The following is a 21,063-nucleotide window of genomic DNA, read 5'->3' on the forward strand; positions in this document are numbered from 1 at the left end:
CCAGCCAAGCTGACACACAACCTTAACAATCACAAAACCTTTTATTCTACACATCAGAGAACCAATGTGAGGGTTCTGCCAACTGCTTAATATGTCTATTTTGATTGCATATTTGGAAACTCAAGAAATGACCGCCAAGTAGTTGTGTGGACACAGAGAATCTGCTGAAAGATGGAAGGACCTAAAATAAGACCCCACTTATTTCCCGTTCCCCATATGTCTCTCTTCTAATGGGGGTCCATGATGTTTCTTTAATTCTCCTAGGCATCTTGATCAAATTGAACCCTATATCCATTAGCCCCAGGTAGGGAAAAGGGTGGAAGATGTGTTCTAGACAGTTGTGTAGTCTAAGCAAGCTTCAGCAAAGGCGTGGAGGAGTCCTTGAGCTGAAATCAGCTGACAAATGACTCCTATGTCTCTCAGGACGGAATCTTCCTTAGTATCCTGATCACGCTAAGTCATTGATGGCTAGCAGCCCATGGGAGATGTAGCCTCACCACAAACATTATGATGGCTTTCAAAATGCAGTAACTGAGGCCCTTGGGAAATTATGATACCTGTAGGGTCGCTATGGGTCAGAATCAACTTGATGGTAATGGGTTTTTTTTTTTTTTAATAGTAGAAGTTCAGAAAGGCACATTCTCATGACTGTCACAGTTTATAGCATGGTTCAAGTTCTCTCTGTCCTTACTATTTTCTCTGCTTATTCTATCAGTTACTGAGAGAGGAAGATTGATATCTCCAAATGTAATTATTAATTTGTCTATTTCTGTTTCCAATTGTGTCAGTCCAGGCTTCATCTACTTCAAGCCTGCATGAGGTTTATGGAGCCCTGGCGGTGAAGTGATTCAGCACTCAGCTGTTAACTGAAAGGTCGACAGTTGGAACCCACCAGCTGCTCCATAGAAGAAAGATGTGGCAGTCTGCTTCTGTAAAGGTTTACAGCCTTTGAACCCCTGTGGGGCAGTTCTACTCTGTCCTGTAGGGTAGATATGAGTTGGAATCAACTTGACAGCAATGGGTTAAGTTTATTTATAATTGTTATTTCTTACTTTATAGACACTTCTATTACTATAAAATGTCCCTCTTTGTGTCTAATGCAGTCCCTGGGTGGCACAAATGATTTGTGCTCATCTACAAATCTAAAGGTTGACAGTTCACACCCACCCGGTGGCACCACAGAAGAAAGGCCTGGAGACCTGCTTCTGTAGAGACTACAGCTAAGAAACCCCTATGGAAAGCTACCCTCTAACACATAGGGTTGCCATGAGCCTGAATCAGCTCGATGGCAACAGGTTTGGTTTTTATTTTTTGTGCGGATCTAACAACATTCCTTGTGTTACAGCCTATTTTGTCTCATGTTAATGTATTTGTGCTAGTTTTCTTGTGATTATTGTCCAATGGTATATAGTTTTCCATGCTTTTAATTTCAACCGAGCATTGTCTTTGTATTTAAAGTGTGTATCTTTTATACAGCATATCGTTAGGTCTTGTCATATTTTCCAATCAGACAGCATCTGCCTTTAGAGTGGAGTTTTTAGTGCAGCCACATTTAATATAATTATTGATGTGCTTAGATTTAGATCTGTCATTTTTGTACTTATTTTCTATTTGTCTCATCTCTTGCTTAGTCTGTTTGTCCTTTGCTACTTTCTTTTAGGTTAAGCAAAGACTTCTGGTATACTATTTTCTTTCTCTATTTGCTTTTTACCTATATTTCTACTTTAAGTATGTTTTAACCAAAATTTATATATTTTATAATTTAAAGACATTATAAAAAGAAAAATATTTATAAAATTTTGTATTTGCTCACATGATTAACTTTTCCAGGCCTAATCATCATTTTTCTACCTATGCAAATGCATCTTCCCCAGACCTCTTTGTCCTTGATCTTCCAATCTGGTTTCTTCCAAGCAACTGACCAACCAGCTAAGCTATTCTCCATTGTTCATGAGTCCATGCATATCTTTACTTCACATCACTTTTCTCTTTACACGGTGTGGATGATTAAGTAAACCCCTTGAAGTTCTGCTCATTGAGAGAATTGCCTCTCACCACTCTCTCTGAGTCATCCCTGAGTGGGTCTCTAGTGCAGTAGTACTATACATTTGGCTCACACCAACATACTGAGCTGATTCTTCTGTGAACTAAGCTCAATTTTTTCCTTTACTGTGAACTACCCATAGGAATTCCCAATATCACCTTTCTTCTTTTTTAATAAGGAAATATAATGATATAAATACCCCCTACATTTTGCTTTAGAAGATATGCAAAAATTTGATATATTGTGTTTTAATTTTCATTCATTTCGAAATACATTCTTATTTTCCTTTTATTTCTTCTTTGATCAATGGATTACTTAGAAGTGTATGAATTCATTTCCAAAAAAAATTGAGGAATGTCTAGAGATCCTACTGTTCGTAATTTCAAATTTAATTCCATTGTGCCTAAATAACATACTTTATATGACTTGAATTCTTTTAAATATACTGGGACTTGCTTTATGGCCCAGAATATGATTGACCTTGAAAAATTCCTGTGTGCTTGAAAAGAATGCATATTCTCCTAGGATTTCAGGGATTAATTTGTTATATTTTAGTGGGGGTTATAATAAATGTCAGTTAGGTAAAGTTCATTGATAGAGTTGTTCAAGTCTTGTGTATCCTTAGTAGTTTTCTGTCTACTTATTCTAACAATTACGGAGATTGAGATATTCAAATCTCCAACTATAATGGGGAGTTTACCTATGCCTTTTTGCAGTTCCATCAGGTTTTGCTTCATATATTTTGAAACTCTGTTATTATATGCATAACATTAAGGATTTTTATGTCCTCTTTATGAACCAACCCTATAATCATTATCAAATGATGTTCATTATCCTTGCTAAAAGTCTTTCTTTTTAAACCTACTGTGCCTGATACTCATCTAGTCACTCGATATTAATGCATAATATTAAAGATATTGATTATTATAATATTAACAGTATTATTATTAGTGTTAGTATATGTCTATGTCTATCTTCTTACTTTTAAACTATTGGTTCTTTATATATAAAGACGTTATTTAAGGCACATAGAGATCCATCTTACTTTTTATCCAACCTGATGATCTCTGCCTTTTTTCTGTTTAGATGATCTACATTTAATGTAATTATTGATATTATTAGATTTATGTCCATCATCTTGCTATTTGCTTTTTCGTCATCACATATGTTTTTTGTTTCCTCATTCCTCTTTATCTGCCTTTATTTATAATTGTATTCTTATATTGCATTTTATCTCTTTCGTTGGCTTATTAACTATGGCTCTTTGTTTTGCTCTTTTATTGGTTCCTTTACACTTTATATTGTGCACTTCTGACTTTTCACAGCCTACCTTCAAGTGATATTATTCCGCTTAAAGATAATGTAAGAACCTGATAATAGTGTACTTCCATCTCTTCCCTCCTGGCTTTTGTGCTATTGTCGTGCATTTTACTTTTACATACGTTAGAAATCCCACACAGTACAGTTATCACTTTTGTTTAAATACTCGATTATGTTTTTAAACAATTTAGTTTCATTTTTGTTTTTGAGAATACACACAGCAGAACAGACACCAATTCAATAATTTCTACACGCACAATTCAATGACACTGATTACGTTCTTCAGGTTATACCACCATTTTCATCTTCCTTTTCTGAATTGCTCCTCCCCCATTAACATAAACTCACTGCCCCCTAAGTTTCCTATCTAATCTTATGAGTTGCTGTTGTCAAGTTGATCCCATATAGATTGTTCTTAAAAGACAACAATGCTCAAGGCAGGCATTCTTTACGAGTTAAGCTATGTTTGGTTTTAAGAATACTTCAGGGGATATTTTTTGGTTAAAGTTTTAAAGGTAACCTCATGGCAATAGTTCCAGGGGTTCATCTAGCCCTGGATTTCATAAGGATTTGAAATTTTGTTCTGCTTTTTTTCTCCCTTTTGATTAGGATTCTTCTACAGCATCTTTGATCAAAACGTTCAGTAATGGTAGCTGGCTGGCACCATCCAGTTTTTCTGGTCTCATAGCAAAGGAGGCAGTTGTTTGTGGAGGCAATTAGCCTCACATTCCATTTTCTCCTCCTATTCCTGACCCTCCTTCTTGCTCTGTTGCTGCAGGTGAGTCCATACCAATTGTTCTACCCTGAATGGCCACTTGTAAGCTTTTAAGACCCCAGGGAATATTCATTGAACTAGGAGGTAGGACCAAAACACTAGCTTGATATTCAGCCAATTAACTGGGATGTCCCATGAAGCCGTAACCCTAAACCATCAAACGAAGGAACCAAATCCCATGAAGTGTTTGTTGGAACATAAGCAGACTCAGCAGCTGCTTATATGTACATTGTTGTAAACAAATCAATCACACAACTATTTGCCAATTAAACTTTTTACAGATGTACATGCGGACAGCAAATACTTAATCAGCTGTGCATCTCTATCCTTAATCAATGTGATTTTTCCATCACTGTAAATAAAAACTTGGGACCCCATATGCAATCATTCCCTCCCCTTGTGCCATTTCTGAGGTTCCATCTCCTCCCTGAAACCCCTCAGACATGGCACAGGGGCTCCTGAGCTTTCCTCTCCCCCAACCCCTCCTCCACCCCCCGAGTCTGACCCCTGTGGAATCCAGGGATCCATAGAAGGCATCTTCATTCCTCCATGGATGCCCAGCCTCAGGGTCAGCCTTCCCAGCCTCACTCAGACCACAGCCAGACCCGTCCTGAATGCCAGAGCAGACCGGTGGTGCCCCCATGTGACTGCAGGCTGAGGGCCAATGACAAGAGTTCCCTGTTTACCCTCTCACCCCGGACCTCCCCAGGGTCCCTGGACTCCGAGTAGCAGGACAAGGCTCTGCACACAAGAAGGTGTTCCCTTCCAGGGTCAGATTCAGGCGAGAAGTGTTTCCCTAAAGCCACATTGACATAGATGTCTTTTCCCATTGAATGACCATGGATTTGGGCCTCAGTGCAGACCAAGGTCTTCAGACTCTAAGAAATGGTTCATGGTTCTGGAGCTGTCCCCGCAAATATACCTCTTGCCTCAATACCCAGTCCCACAGGCTCCTAGGATGGGACCTAGGACTCCTGAGTTCCTGTCACTTATTCCTGTAGCTGATTCTGGAAATGGTGACTCCTACTCCCGGGAATCAATGAGTGAGTCTCCAGACCTGGAATCTGGGGAAGTACCCCCTGGGGCCATTAAGTTCTCAAAGGAGAGGAGACTCCTGGAGAACTGAAGAACCCAAAAGAGAAGAAGAAAATTGTCAATGCCAAGAGGAGGGGAGAGGAAGAAGCCAGGGAGGACAGCAGGACACGGAGGGCTGGCACAAGAGACACCTGTGGAGAGGAGTTTGAAGAGGGTTCCCAGGTACTGGGCCATGTGAGTGAGAGACAGGTGTCTGTGCCACCATAGGTGGACCAGCCCTAGTCCCAAATTCCCCTCACAGATATGTGTGAACTCAGCCCCAAGCAACCTGCAGTCATGGCCTCAGTTGTGCCTTCATTACCTACAACAAGCAGAGTTGCTGTACTAGACTCAGTGGCCCTGGAGGACCATGAGGAAGACATGGGGACTGTACACCATCCTGGACACAAGGATCTCAGCAGTAAGACGTATTCCAGCTGACCGACTACCCATTTCCCAGTATCCCAGGGCTGGCCCTGTCCCCTCTCCAGCTCCCACCCACAGATTCTGGGATCCTTCCTCTTTCTCCTTCAGACCCCAGCACCAGGATCTTAAGTCTAGATGCCCTCAGACCCTACTCTCTGCTACCCATCCCCTGAACTTAGGAACTCTATAGCCCCGGCCTCAAAGTTCAGTTTTGGTGGCTGACCCAGGGGCTTGGGGGTCACATGAAGGGAAGGCTCCTCAGGGCTACACATGCTGTGGCTAAGCCAAGGCTTCGAGCTGGGCAGCAGCTGCACATTCTGGTGCTAGGGCTCTGGCTCCTATGGAAGGACTTCCCTATTGACCACCCTACGACCTGGCTGAGCATCCATACTCCTGAGGCACCATATGCACCAGAGACAGCAGGTGTGCATGGCACTGCCAGTCCACTACGTGGGTGAGGCTGGACCAGGGCAGGGTGCCACCGAGGGTTCTGCTGGTTGCAGGTGGGCCTCATGGACACAGCATAATTAGTGAGACATTGAGGATGGAACCTCTGCTGGTGCAAATGTGCACAATTACATACCAGGGCTAAGTAACACCTCCCCACCCTCTACTTAGCATTGCCAGATCAGAAGCAATTAAAAAATGAAGACACCCTACACCCTTCCAACAACACAGTATCCTTCCTTAAAGCTGTGGAAGTTCCTACCATCTGTGTTTGTCTTTAGATTGTGAACACAGGTCAGAGAAGCCCTCACCTCACAGCAGGCTGCTCTAAGCAGTTAGTTAAAATGCAGTTCTATGGACTAGGCCTTGTTCGCCTGTGAGAAGTGAAGGAAGGGCTGTATTTTGGCAAAGTTCAAGGCCTGAGATCTTGCATTCCCTACTGGATTTCAGGGTTCAAATCTATGAGTTAATGGATGCATGTTTCCTCCCTTCCTCTCAGAAATCAAAAGTCATGAGAGTGTAGAGATTCAGGAATTTCAAATCTATCTTATAAGAAACTAGTCAGGGTTTCAACTCCAGTGATGGCATACTGGACTGTTTCAGGCCAACCCTTCCTCCAGAACAACTACAAAAGCTGGTCAAGAGGTAAGAACATCCACTTGAAGGCACTGGAGTTACCAGGGCAATGAAGACTTGGTGGAGCCAGATTTAGAAAGAAGAAATCCCAGATGTGTGGGCCCAATATTTGTGACAGTCTTTGCTTCAAAGCACTTGTCAAGTTGAGTGGTAGCTGAGAGTCTGAGAAGCTGAGTAAGCCTTTTGGCAGATGTTACAGGAAGAGAGGGAAAAACTGAAGCATAGAATGCTACACAGAAATGCAAATAAATGAACTGTTACTATGCACATACACATGGATGAATCCCAGCAAAAAAAAAAAAAAGTGAGCAAAAAAAGTCAGACACAGAAGAGCAGATATCAGGTGATTCCATCTGTATAAATTCAAGAACACACCAAACTAACTGATGAATTAAACCAAATCTGTTGCTGTCGAGTTGATTCTGACCCTATAGAACACAGTAGAACCGCCCCAGCAGGTTTCCAAGGAGTGGCTGGTGGATTTCAACTGTGCACGTTTTGGTAAGCAGCCAAGCTTTTAATCACTGGGCCACCAGGGCTCCAAATTGGGCACAGGACCCAGGAACTGCTTGCTTAACGAACCGAACCGCTGAGGCTGATACACATCTACGTTGAGAATTCCTGGTCTACATTCTTGCTACTAGAAGACTAATCTGAAGACTGGCAGCATCAGCATTAGCCTTTTTACAGAGTCTCATGCTCTATTCCAGACCTTTTGAATATTAATGAGATTTCCAGGTGATTCCCGTGCACAGTACAGTTTAGACTCCCTGATCTGTGTGCTTTATAGGCACAGTACCAGAACTCTCCAGTCTGCGTTTTGAGTGTGGGCTTATCAGATTGCTTAGCAATGGACGGTCCAGGGTTCAGTCTTTCTTCCTTTCTTTCTGTAGCTAATCACTCTCTTGGTGACTTCATCCATACTCAAAGCTTTAAATATAATTGATATTATGCTTAATTTCCCAAATCTATTTCTACAGCTCAGGATTTTCTCTAAAGTCTAGACTCGTATATCCAGCTGACAACTCAAAAAACTGACATTTCTAATAGGCATCTCAGATATAACATCTCTAAAACTGCATGCCTGCGATGCCCCTTCTCAAGCATACTCCTCCCAGAGTCTCCCCATCTCTACTGTCATCAGCTCCATCTTCCTATTTACACAGACCAAAACAGTTGGTGTCCTCCTTGGTTCCTCTCTCTTATACCACAAATTTTGTCCTTTAGGAAATCCCATAACATCCAGCAGAATGGGAATTCCAGAACACTTAATTGTGCTCATGAGAAACATTTACAGAGATCAAGAGGCAGTTGTTTGGACAGAACAAGGGGATACTGAGTGGCTTAAACTCAGGGTTGTATTCTTTCACCATAGCTATTCAGTCTATATGCTGAGCAAATAATATGAGAAGCTGGAGCATATGAAGAAGAGCGTGACATCAGGATTGGATGAAGACTCACTAACAACCTGCATTATGCAGATGACACAACCTTGCTTGCTGAAAGAGAAAAGGACTTGAAGCACTTACTAATGAAGATAAATGACCACAGCCTTCAGTACGGATCACACCTCAACATAAAGAAAACAAAAATCCTCACAACTAGACCAATGAGTAACATCACGATGAATGGAGAAAAGATTGAAGTTGTCAAGGATTTCATTTTACTTGGATCCACAATCAACAGCCGTAGAAGCAGTAGTCAAGAAATCAAAAGACATATTGCATTGGGTAAATCTGCTGCAAAGGACCTCTTTAAAGTGTTGAAGAGCAAAGATGTCACCCTGAAGACTAACATGCGCCTGACCCAAGCCATGGTATTTTCAATAGCATAATATACATGTGAAAGCTGGACAATGAATAAGGAAGACTGAAGAAGAATTGATGCCTTTGAACTGTGGTGTTGGCAAAGAATATTGAATATACCATGGACTGCCAAAAGAACGAACAAATCTGTCTTAGAAGTAGTACAACAAGAATGCTCCTTAGAACTAAGATGGCAAGCCTGTGTCTTACATACTTTGGACATGTTGTCAGGAGGGATCAGTCTCTGAAGAAGGACATCATCCTTGGCAAAGTATAGGGTTAGCAGGAAAGAGGAAGACCCTCAATGAGGTGGATTGACACAGTGGCTGCAACAATAAGCTCAAGCATAAAGATTGTAAGGATGGCTCAGGACTGGGCAGTGTTTTGTTCTGTCTTGCATAGGGTCAGTATGAGTCGGAACTGACTTGACGGCACCTAACAACAACAACAAAAACGTAACATCCAGCTTCAAAATATATGCAGAGTCCAACCACTTCCCACTCTTTCCATTGCTTACACCAAACCAACATCTCTAGCTGGAATGCAGCACATATTTCTTGGATTTCCTTCTGCCTTGCTCACCCCTTGCCTCTTGATTCTATTCTCAGCACAGAAGCCAGTGATCCTTTCAAAAGAGGAGTCACACCATATCTCTTTGGCTCAAAACTGTCCTGTAACTCCCCATCTCACTCAGTAAAAGTCAGAGCCATTCCTATACCCTCAGGGCCTACACAATCTGGCAGCACTTCTGACCTCACCTCTATGACTCTGCTGCAGCTACACTGGCCTCCTCCCTGCTCCCAGAACACAGACACAGCCCTGTCCCGGTGTGTCTGAACTAGATGTCCCCCGCCCCTCCCGGGGAAAGATTATGCCAGACATCTTCGTGGCTAATTCCTTTATGTTCTTCAAATCTTTCCTCAAAGGTCACCCTCTCAATGAAGCCCATGCTGACCACCTGAGTTACAATAGCCATCTTTCCTCTCCCAACATACCCACACTCTGAGTCATCTTCCCATAGCACTTAACAGTTTCTAATCTTAACACTTTAATTTCTATGTTTCAGTGCAACAGGTTTCTTTAAATGGCCTTTCTGGCCTTGGGTTTGTAATCCTCTCAAAATGATTTTTGGGCCACAGTCTGCCAAATGATTATTCTCTTTGTGCCTTGCAGTGATTGCTCTGTTTGCTAACCACATAAGTGGCTTCCATGTATTGGCTGTTTTCCTGGCTGCATAAGCAGCTTGCAATCCATTCAATAGGACTGGCTGGATGCATAGGTGTCTTAGGTTGGGTTCTCTATATATACAGAAAACCCATATATACAGAGAGAGACTTATACCAAGGAAACACCACATGAGGGTGTAGAAGCTGTAACGACCCAAGTCCGTAGGGCAGGAAAAAGGCTTCTCCTGATTCACATAGCCACAGGGCCTGGTAAACCCAAGATCGGCAGGCCAGAGAGCAGGGTTGTTGCTCACAGTCTGTGAAGATCGTTGAATCCCAATAATGGCAGGCAAGACTGCAGGTAAGCTGCTAGCTCAAGTCCCAAGAACCAGAGGTCAGACCAACAGAAGCCAGCTTCAGGATCCAGAATGAGCCCGAGAGCCCCTACCTGAACGCCCGGCCACACTCGATGCAGGCAACACTGCCAAGGAAATTCCCCCTCAAATGATTGGCTACTCACAGCAGATGCCATCCTTGGGATGATCACATATTAGCTCTCAACAGGGAAGTGCTCACATTATATGACTGCCAAAACACTGAGAATCATGGCCCAGCCATGTTGACACATAATCTTAACCATCACAGTAGGCTTATGGAAAGCCACACCTTGAAATTAACAAGCAGTTTGTCTATAGAAGTAAGCAGTCTCATGGAAGTTTGTGGGGGGCATCCTGTTCAACAAGAGTCTAGAGAAGACTGTGTCCTTTGGGCCTGGGGTCTTTTAGCTGAGAATCTCCTAGACACCCCCTCAAAAGAGTTATAATATGGGTAAAGGGCTGTAACACTGAGCTGATAACACTAAAGACTGAGAGGAAACAATGCCAGAGCCAGTGGCAGAGAAGCCTAGAAGGGGCCCAGGGCAGAGCTGGCAGCAAATGTCCAGTAGGGATCCAGCGGCAGAGAGAGCAGTCAGGGCAGCAGTAGGAAAACTGGCCTACTGAGCAGATGGCGGCCGAGCTGGCTTAACTTTGGCAGTAGCAGACTCCCTGGCTGTGCTGAGAACAGTGACCCTAAGAGCCAAGAGGTTGCCCTCAGAGGCTTGGACATGTACTGCATAGAGTGCTGTTGGTAGGTGCTGTTGAGTTGATTTTTGACTCACAGCGACCTCATGGGACAGAATAGAACTCCCCCATAAGGCTTTCTAGGCTGTAATCTTTACAGACGCAGATTGTCAGGCCTTTTTCCCACGGAGCCCCTGAGTGGGGTGCTAACCACCAACGTTTCAGTTAGCAGCCAAGTGTTTAACAGTTGTACCATCGGTGCTCCTTCACTGCACAGGTGTTGCCTGTAAACAGTTTTGCATCAAGAGTTGTCATAATGCTAGCTTAAGCCTGGCACTGGCTCAGGGTTGTCCCCAAAGCTGCTGGTTGAGAGTTTGACCAGTGTCACAGGGGTCCAGACCCAACCGAGGACAGCCACAGAGAGACAATGCAGAGAGAGACAGAGAGAGAAAAACACAGTTATGCTGCACCTGACCTGAGCTGGCGACACACTTGCTTAGAGAAATACATAGCTGCTAACACCTGATTCACAGTATGACCACCCAGTCACACAAAAATGGATATGGGTAATTTGGAATGAGCAAATGGGCCCCCCTTTTAGACATAAGTGGGTTCCTCTCCTACAATGCTAAATGGGGTACTCATGGGGATGGAAGGGACCGGTTAACTTCAAGTATGTTCCTATTTTTTTGGTTTGCTTTTTATAAATAATAATAACACCTTTTGATTGCCAACAATCTGTAAAGTGTCTTTGTGTGTATGGCCCAGTCAGATTGGACAGCAGACTCCTTATACAAACAGTCTCATAATTGCTTAGAATTTAGAATACATTCTGCACGTATGCAAACGTGTATGTGCACACGTGGGGCACAGACCTTGTCCACGCTCAGCTCCTCCACAGCATCCTCCTGTCCCCACTTGCGACAGAATCAGCATAGCAAAGATGCAAATTCTGGAAGGTTCTCAGATCTTCCATTTATTTCCTCTCTCAAATTTTGAGTATTTCTCCCCTTTAAATAACCCATCAACCCCACCTCTTAGCAAGAAATTGAATAAAAATCATATCCAGATTCTAATTTCAATAGGGAAGTGAGAAGCTGCTCAGCTCAGAACAACACAAAGTTATGATAGGGTTGGAGAAGTTCTAGCCCTGCCTCTGCTGGAACAGGAATGCTGATCAGGGAAAGGACACAAGTCAGTGTGGGGAGGGGGTCCTACTGGGCAGGGGTGGGCTAGTCTCCCCACATCGTCCCATTATGCTGATAGGAACACAGACACATTCAGACACCGGTTGCAGAAAGATAAGACAGGGGTTCTTGAAGTCGCGAAGTGAGATGTGGACAAATTTTGTATCACTCAGTCCCACACAAGGCAGAAGTCTCACGCTGCAGAAGAAAAGAACCAGTAACAATTACAGGTGAGTCACTGTAAGTGTTGATATGCTGAACAGCTCACCACAAGTTCAAAACATCCAAAAATGTCCAAATCCCAAAATCCCCGTAACCCAGTCATTTCCCCTCTACCCAACCCCTCCTCCACATTAGGCCCTCCAGGGTCATACCTTTAGAATCTGTGAGAGGCACATCAGTGCCCTGGGCACTGTCACCACCTGGAGAAGAACAAAAACAGGATCTAGTCAGAGCCTACAGGAGGAGATGAGACTAAATAAAGAATTATGGGGTGGGAGCGGGAGGGGTTAATCGGCTCCTGTCTACAATGTCCTAAGGGTCTGAACATAGGTCCCTCTTCTTCCACCTGTGGGAAGAAAACTTCGTGTGAAAGACCAGGGAGGAGATAGAGCCATAAGTTCTAGAGGAACCAGCTAGTCCTGGACCCCAGGGAAGTATCCAGAACTGTGATTGCAGACAGAATCCAGAAACAAGAGTAAAGATGTGTGGGAACTGGACCAACCATCCTCTTGTAGATCCATCCTCAGCAGCGAACTTCCCCTCTGACCTGTGACTGCTAAGAATCAGCTCTCATCACCAGAATTATCCAAGGTGAGAGGTTTGTCCTTCATGTTCACATGTGCTTTACGTAACAGTAAGTGTTAGCACACAGCACCCCAGACTGGGTAGGTGCCAATATATGGATGATGTCTTTTATAGTGAGGCAGGACAGGAACAAACTCTTACCTGGGGCTTGAAAGCCACCAGTAGGATAAGAAAACTCAGACCCCAGCCCCTCCCCTACCTGAGCTCTTCTTTATCCAGATCACAACTCCAGTGACCACAGCTCCTAGGAGAACCAGGCCAGCAACAATTCCCAGGATGGAAGTGGTGGGCTGAGGAGGCACTTCTAGGAAGGGAAGGAAAGGCAAGGGAAGGGAAGCGGCCCTGGCCTCTAGGTCTCACCCTTGACCTTGCGGGAGGTGCCCAGAAGAGCACCCTGAGAAGAGGCTTTGCCCTTGTTCCCTACTTACCCCATCTCAAGGTGAGGGGCTCAGACAGCCCCTCATGCTGCACAAGGCACACATATCTCTGCTCCTCTCCAGAGGGTACTACCAGGGCAGCCCACTTCTGGAAGGTCCCGTCCCCTGCAGGCCTGGTCTCCACAAACTCTGTGTCCTGGGTCTGGTCCTCCCCATCTCGTTGCCAGGTCAGGGTGATCTCCGAAGGGTAGAAGCCCGAGGCCCAGCACTTCAGAGTGACCACACCATCAGAGATGGGGTGGTGGGTCACATATGCCTTTGGGGGATCTGAGTGGAAGGGTCAGAAAATTTAGGAACTTTCCATTGCCTCCACGGGCCGCTTGAGCAGGGCTCACATGACCATCCTGAGAATGAACAGGACAACTGGGGTGGGGGGATGGAGAGCAAAATCCAAACCACAGCCTACACCCAGGGGTGTAGAACAATCTCCTACTCCTTGGAAAGTTCTAGAATTTGGGTGAGCCCAGGATAACAGGCTCTAGGTCTCTGAGGGGAAGAACAGGTACTTCTAGTCCTGACCAGAGAGACTCAGAAAAGCTGAAGTCAGACTTTCAAACAGGTTGACTGGGGCAGAGAACAATGGGAACTGTCAATCAGTTATTTCAGCAACCGTCTCCCCCTTCACCCCCAGAGACTGGAGCCCTTAATTATCCCTGAGACCCTTAGCAGTCCTCTGGGCAAGTCTTTCTCTGGTACAGAACCTGGAAACTTGGGTGGACTCCGCTCTCTCCCGACTCATGCCAGGTGAGTATTCTGGCGCTGATGCCATTTTTCTCTCCTCCTTGTGTGACACCAGCTGGGGGAACGGTCCCAGCCTGAGAGGAGATAAGGGAGGTGACCCGTGGCCCCTCTAACCTGCTCGCAGCAGCGTCTCCTTCCCTTTCTCCAGGTATCTATGCAGCCACTCCACACACTCTCCTTCCAGGAAGGCTCTGACGCGCTCCGCCTCACCGGCCTCCTCCCACTCCCGCCGGGTGATCTGAGCCGCGCCGGCCGCCGCCGTCCAGGAGCGCAGGTCCTCGTTCAGGGCAATGTAATCGGTTCCGTCGTAGGCGATCCGACGGTACCCGCGGAGGAAGCGCCCGTCCGACCCTACCTCGCAGATAGACAGCGCCTGGATGGTGTGAGAACCTGACCGCCCCCGCGGTCGGCCCAGCCAACTTAGCCGTTTCGGCCTAAACTGAAAACTCCAGCGAATCCTCGCGGCTCTTCCGGGGTCGAGGGGCTGGGCGGGTCCCAAGGCCTCAGTGTGAAGTTGGGACCCGGAGATTCAGGGCGACCGGTCTGTGTGGGCGAGGGGACCCGTGACCTGCGATCTGGCGTCACTCACTGGTGTCGCTGTGGCTGTAGTAGCCGCGCAAGGCCTGCAGGCCCACTCGGAGAGCCTGTGCGATGTCCTTGGCTCTGCGCGTCAGCTCTGCCCAATGCTCCGGCCCCTCCTGCACCACCCAAAGAGCCCGCGGCTCCGACCCCGGATTCGCGGCGTCGCTGTCAAAGTGTCCGAACTGCGTGTCGTCCACGTAGCCGACGGCGATGACGCGGGGCTCCCCAACGCCGGGCCGGGACACGGCGGTGAAGAGAAAGTTCAGGGAGTGGGAGCCTGGGAGCGGGGAGCGGCTGAGACCACCGACCCTCTCCCTGTGCGGCGCCCGGGTCCGGGACCGATGGGGGCGGGGAGGGGCGAGGAGGGGCTGGTAGGCGGAGAAGGGGCGGTGGGAGGAGCAGGGCCAGGACACAGGGGTGGGAGAGGCTGGGGCCGGGGCGGGGGAGGGGGCCTTGGGAGGGGGTGGTGGTGACGTGGCTTCCCTAGGGTCCTGAGCTCCAACTGGGTGGTCCCCTCTCTCCTCTTCCCTCCACAGAGGCCGTTTCCCTCCTGACCACACACTCACCCGCCCGGGTCTGGGTCAGGGGCAGGGTCCCGGAGAGCAACAAGAGGAGGATCTGGGAAGCCATTAGCATGATCACTGGAGTCTGGGGAGACTGAGTTCCAGTGGGTCCGTGCGCCCCTTATAACCGGGAACCGAGGAGACACTGATTGGTTACTGCAGAAACCGGATACACAATGGGAGTGAGAACTGGTGTCGCGTCAAGTTCTCCAGACAGAAGGAACTGACACAGGTTGTGAGGGGGAGAAGTGAAACTGGGGAGAAGGGGAATCCCCACCTCTTGGCTTCCTCACTCCAGACACCGCCCTCGGGGCCTGAGAGCTAAGCCCAGGTGCTAGGACTTTGTCCTGACCCCTCTCCTCCTGTACGGACCGCTCTTTGTCACACTGGCTCCCTGAGTCCTACCCTGGGCTGTCAGAGGAAACCGCGGAGAAACCCCCAGGCTGGGGCCGGTCCTTTTCCTTTTCTTCCCTTCTTGGAATGCCTTTCCCTGAACTGGACTCCCTCCCTCCCACCTCTTATTTCTCCCCACCTGAACTTCTCTAGAATAAAATTCACCCCCAAAGAATTTGATGCCAGAGACTGAGCTCGCCTTAGGAATGAAGGTAGAAGAACAGGGTCTCCTCTTTAAACCTAGAAGAGATTGTGTCTGAAGACACCAGATAGATATTCCCACAGAGACAAGCTTCCTTTTTATTAATAGTAATGGCTAGCTCAACTTTGATAACCCCAAACCATCAGTCATTTAATCTGTAAGAGAAGTAATTTTGTCCATTCATGTATAAATGTGTCTGAAAGGCTCTGCAGCCAGGCTCACAAAGTTCCCAAGTTTGACTTTCCCAAACAATGTATGACTCCTGGGCTAGTGTATATTAAAATTATCTTCATTTCATAGCTCTGAGTTTGTCTGAGTCCCACACCTATCTTCAATACAAAGCAGCTCATGAAAGCACAATTCATTACTGCATATTTTAACCAGAAGAGTGTAGGAACTTTTAACCTCTTCAAAGTTGCAAGTGTTCAACAGTCAAAAATGCCTTCGCCAGTGCACACCCATTGACTGTGTTTATGAACTATTAACATCTAAAGGATTTTTTTTAAAAACGATATAACAGAAAGCTTGGCAGTTGGAGCCCTCTCAGGGACACTGGGGAAGAAAAGGCTTGTTGATCTGTTTCCCTTAAGATTTCAGCCAAGAAAGCCCTATGGAGCAGTTCTACTCTGTAGCACATGGGCTTTGGCGTGAGTCAGTAGAAGACAACAAGGGATGTCCATATTTTATCGGGACAGTTGGTACTGTTATTTTCTTTAACCTGGTTAGCATGAGGAGGCAATTCATATTTAGGTAGACCCACAGAATGTATTAAATATCAAATGCAAAGAATACCCAGCTAGATCCTTAGGTATATATATTAATTAAAAATCTATAAACGACATACTTAAATTTGAGAATTCCACTGCTTAGAATTCTTTTCTTCTGCTTCTTTCCTCACCTCCTCCTTCTCCAGGCCTTTTCTCTGTCTCTCTCATCCCTCAGGCCCTCATCACCCCTTGGTCTCCACCACCCTCTCATTGTTTTGGGCTTTTTTTGTTGTTGTTGTTGTCCTTTTTTTTTTATTATTGAACATTTGGCATAGGTTTACAGAACAAACTACCTTCTCATTAAAGAGTTAGTACATATTTTTTTAGGACATTGGTTAACAACCCCACATGTCAACACTCTCGCTTCTCAACCTTGGGTTCCCTATGAACAGCTTTCCTGCCCCGTCCTGCCTTCTAGTCATTGCCCCTGAGCTGATGTGTTCTTTAGTCTTGCTTTGTTTTATGGGCCTGTCTAATCTTGGGCTGAAGAGTGAACCTCAGGAGTGACTTCATTACTGAGCTAAAAGGGTGTCCGGGGGCCAAACTGTCAAGGTTTCTCCAATATATATAAGACAAAGTCTTATCATCCTTGCTTCTAAGGAGTATTCTTGCTGTACTTCTTTCAAGACAGATTTCTTCATGCTTTTGGCAGTCCATGGTATAGTCAATATTCTTTGCCCACACCACAACTCAAAGGCATCAATTCTTCTTTGGTCTTCCTTCTTCACTGTCCAGCTTTCACATGCATATGAAGCAATTGAAAACACCATGGCTTGGGTGAGGTACACCTTAGTCCTCAAAGTGACATCTTTGCTTTTTAATGCTTTAAAGAGGTCTTTTGCAGCAAATTTGCCCAAAGTAATGCATCATTTGATTTCCCATTTGTTTTTTATAATTTTTCTTGTGCTTTAAGTGAAAGTTTACAAATCAAGTCAGTCTCTCACACAAAAACCCATATACACCTTGCTACACACTCCCAATTACTCTCTCCCTAATGAGACAGCCCGCACTCTCCCTCCACTCTCTCTTTTCATGTCCATTTCGCCAGCTTCTAACCCCCTCTACCCTCTCATCTCCCCTCCAGGCAGGAGATGCCAACATAGTCTCAAGTGTCCACCTGATCCAAGAAGCTCACTCCTCACCAGCATCCCTCGCCAACCCATTGTCCAGTCCAAACCATGTCTGAAGACTTGGCTTCGGGAACGGTTCCTATCCTGGGCCAACAAAAGGTCTGGGGGCCATGACCGCCGGGGTTCTTCCAGTCTCAGTCAGACCATTAAGTCTGGTCTTTTTATGAGAATTTGGGGTCCACATCCCACTGCTCTCCTGCTCCCTCAGGGGTTCTCCTGTTGTGTTGCCTGTCAGGGCAGTCATCAGTAGTAGCAGGGCACCATCTAGTTCTTCTGGTCTCAGGGTGATGTAGTCTCTGGTTCATGTGGCCTTTCTCTCTCTTGGGCTCGTAATCACCTTGAGTCCTTGGTGTTCTTCATTCTCCTTTGATCCAGGTGGGTTGAGACCAATTGATGCATCTTAGATGGCTGCTTGCTAGCATTTAGGACTCCAGACACCACTCTTCAAAGTGGGATGCAGAATGTTTTCTTAATAGATTTTATTATGCCAATTGACTTAGATGTCCCCTGAAATCATGGTCTCCAAACCCCTGCCCCTGATACACTGGCATTCGAAGCATTCTTGGTTTATTCAGGAAACTTCTTTGCTTTTCGTTTAGTCCAGTTGTGCTGACCTCCCCTGTATTTTGTGTTGTCTTTCCCTTTACATAAAGTAGTTCTCATCTACCATCTAATTAGTGAATACCCCTCACCCACCCTCCCTCCCTCCTCTCGTAACCACAAAAGAATGTTTTCTTCTCAGTTTAAACTATTTCTCAAGTTCTTATAATAGTGGTCTTATACAATATTTGTCCTTTTGCAGCTGACTGATTTCACTCAGCATAATGCCTTCCAGGTTCCTCCATGTTATGAAATGTTTCACAGATTCCTCAGTGTTCCTTATCGATGCATAGTATGCCATTCTGTGAATATACCACAATTTATTTATCCATTCATCCCTTGATGGGCACCTTGCTTGCTTCCATCTTTTTGCTATTATTGTAAACAGTGCTGCAATAAACATGGGTGTGCATATATCCGTTTGTGTAAAGAATCTTATTTCTCTAGGATATATTCCAAGGAGTGGGATTGCTGGATCATATGGCAGCTCTATTTCTAGCTTTTTAAGGAAGTGCCAATTCGATTTCCAAAGTGGTGGTACCATTTCACATTCCCACCAGCAGTGTGTAACTGTTCCAATCTCTCCACAGCCTCTCGAACATTTATTATTTTGTGTTTTTTGGATTAATGCCAGCCTTGCTGGAGTGAGATGAAATCTCATTGTAGTTTTAATCTGCATTTCCCTAATGGCTAATGATCGTGAACATTTCCTCATATAACTGTTAGCTACCTGAATGTCTTCTTTAGTGAAGTGTCTATTCATATCTTTTGCCCATTTTTAATTGGGGTATTTGTCTTTTTGTAGTTGAGTTTTTGCAGTATCATGTAGATTTTAGAGATCAGGCGCTGATCAGAAATGTCATAGCTAAAAGCTTTTTCCCAGTCCGTAGGTAGTCTTTTTACTCTTTTGGTGAGGTCTTTGGATGAGCATAGGTGTTTGATTTTTAGGAGCTCGCAGCTATCTAGTTTTTCTTCTGCATTCTTTATAATGTTTTGTATAATGTTTATGCCATGTATTAGGGCTCCTAACGTTGTTCCTATTTTTTCTTCTATGTTCTTTATAGTTTTAGATTTTATATTTAGGTCTTTTATCCATTTTGAGTTCGTTTTTGTGCATGGAGTGAGGTATGGGTCTTGTTTCATTTTTTTGCAGATGGATATCCAGTTATGCCAGCACCATTTGTTAAAAAGACTGTCTTTTCCCCATTTAACTGTTTTGGGGCCTTTGTCAAATATCAACTGCTCATATGTGGATGGATTTATGTCTGGATTCTCAATTCTGTTCCATTGGTCCATGTATCTGTTGTTGTACCAGTATGAGGCTGTTTTGACTACTGTGGGGGTATAATAGGTTCAAAAATCAGGTAAAGTAAGGCCTCCCACTTTGTTCTTCTTTTTCAGTTATGCCCTATTTATCCTGGGCCTCTTTCCCTTCCATATGAAGTTGGTGATTTGTTTCTCCATCTCATTAAAGAACGTCATTGGGATTTGGATCAGAATTGCATTAAATGTATAGGTTGCTTTTGGTAGAATAGACATTTCCAAATGTTAAGTCTTCCTATCCACGAGCAAGGTATGTTCCTCCACTTATGTAAGTCTCTTTTGGTTTCTTGCGGAAATGTACTGTAGTTTTCTATGTATGAGTCTTTTACATCTCTGGTAAGATTTATTCCTAAGTATTTTATCTTCTCAGGGGCTACTGTAAATGGCATTGATTTGGTGATTTCCTCTTGGATGTTCTTTTTGTTGTTGTAGAGGAATCCAGCTGATGTTTGTATGATTATCTTGTATCCCAATACTCTGCTGAACTCTTCTATTAGAGTAGTTTTCTGGAGGATTTCTTAGGGTTTTCTGTGTATAAGATCATGTCATCTGCAAATAGAGATACTTTTATTTCTTCCTTGCCAACCTGGATGCCCTTTATTTCTTTATCTGGCCTAATTGCTCTGGCTAGGACTTCCAGCACAATGTTGAATGGGAGTGCTATAAAGGGCATCCTTGTCTGGTTCCTGATCTCAATGGGAATGCTTTCAGGCTCTCTCCATTTAGGGTGATGTTGGCTGTTGGCTTTATATAAATACCCTTTATTATGTTGAGGAATTTTCTTTCTATTCCTATTTTGCTGAGAGTTTTTGTCATGAATGGCTGTTGAACTTTGTCAAATGCCTTTTCTGCATCAATTGATAAAATCATATGATTCTTGTCTTTTGTTTTATTTATGTGGTGGATTACATTAATTGTTTTTCTAATGTTGAACCATCCCTTCATACCTGGTATAAATCCCACTTGGTCATGGTGAATTTTTTTTTTTTTTGATATGTTCTTGAATTCTATTGGCTAGAATTTTATTGAGGATTTTTGCATCTACGTTCATGAGTGATATAGGTCTATAATTTTCTTTTCTTGTGGTGTCTTTACCTGGTTTTGGTATCAGGGATATGGAGGCTTCATAGAATGAGTTTGGTAGTATTCTACCTTTTTCTATGCTCTGAAATACCTTTAGTAGTAGTGGTGTTAAGTCTTCTCTGAAAGTTTGGTAGACCTCTGCAGTGAAGCCGTCAGGACCAGGGCTTTTTTTTGTTGGGAGTTTCTTGATTACCTTTTCAATCTCTTCTTTTGTTACGGGTCTATTTAGTTGTTCTACCTCTGTTTGTGTTAGTTTAGGTAGGTCGTGTGTTTCTAGGAATTCATCCATTTCTTCTAGGTTTTCAAATTTGTTTGAGTACAGTTTTTCATAGTAATCTGACATGATTCTTTTAATTTCAGTTGAGTCTGTTGTAATATCGCCCATCTCATTTCTTATTCGGGTTATTCCCTTCCTCTCCTGTGTTTCTTTTGTCAGTTTGGCCAGTGGTTTATCACTTTTGTTGATTTTTTCAGAGAACCAGCTTCTGGTCTTG

General features: G+C 44.6%; 1 protein-coding gene and 1 long non-coding RNA gene across 3 annotated transcripts; one reads left to right on the top strand and one right to left on the bottom strand.

Annotated features, from left to right (window-relative positions):
• Positions 1-1,940: 1,940 nt before the first annotated feature.
• Positions 1,941-15,261, bottom strand: LOC100664893 (HLA class I histocompatibility antigen, A alpha chain-like). Of its 2 annotated transcripts, XM_064283357.1 has the most exons (7): positions 15,075-15,258; positions 14,516-14,785; positions 14,041-14,316; positions 13,177-13,452; positions 12,948-13,052; positions 12,316-12,363; positions 11,701-12,139 (listed from the first exon to the last, which is right to left on the bottom strand). In XM_064283357.1, exons 1-7 carry the CDS (start codon positions 15,142-15,144, stop codon positions 12,135-12,137), a joined length of 1,050 nt encoding a protein of 349 aa, XP_064139427.1. In that variant the 5' UTR covers positions 15,145-15,258; the 3' UTR covers positions 11,701-12,134. The 2 variants fall into 2 exon arrangements, with proteins under 2 accessions (XP_064139437.1, XP_064139427.1); XM_064283367.1 differs by lacking the exon at positions 12,948-13,052 and having other exon boundaries at positions 1,941-12,139; positions 15,075-15,261.
• Positions 14,710-15,220, top strand: LOC135231149 (uncharacterized). Its single transcript, XR_010321662.1, has 2 exons — positions 14,710-14,825; positions 15,045-15,220. It is a non-coding gene; the product is annotated as an uncharacterized LOC135231149 (long non-coding RNA).
• Positions 15,262-21,063: the final 5,802 nt, after the last annotated feature.

The sequence above is a fragment of the Loxodonta africana genome, chromosome 1 (assembly GCF_030014295.1).
Source record: "Loxodonta africana isolate mLoxAfr1 chromosome 1, mLoxAfr1.hap2, whole genome shotgun sequence".
Taxonomy (NCBI): Eukaryota; Metazoa; Chordata; class Mammalia; order Proboscidea; family Elephantidae; genus Loxodonta; species Loxodonta africana.

Coding starts and splice junctions, on each gene's coding strand:
- LOC100664893 (XM_064283357.1), bottom strand. CDS start 15,144: ATGCTAATGGCTTCCCAGATCCTCCTCTTGTTGCTCTCCGGGACCCTG. Junction 13,453..14,040: donor GGAGACGCTGCTGCGAGCAG/GTTAGAGGGGCC, acceptor CCTTCCACTCAG/ATCCCCCAAAGGCATATGTG. Junction 12,364..12,947: donor CTGGATAAAGAAGAGCTCAG/GTAGGGGAGGGG, acceptor GTTCTTCTCCAG/GTGGTGACAGTGCCCAGGGC.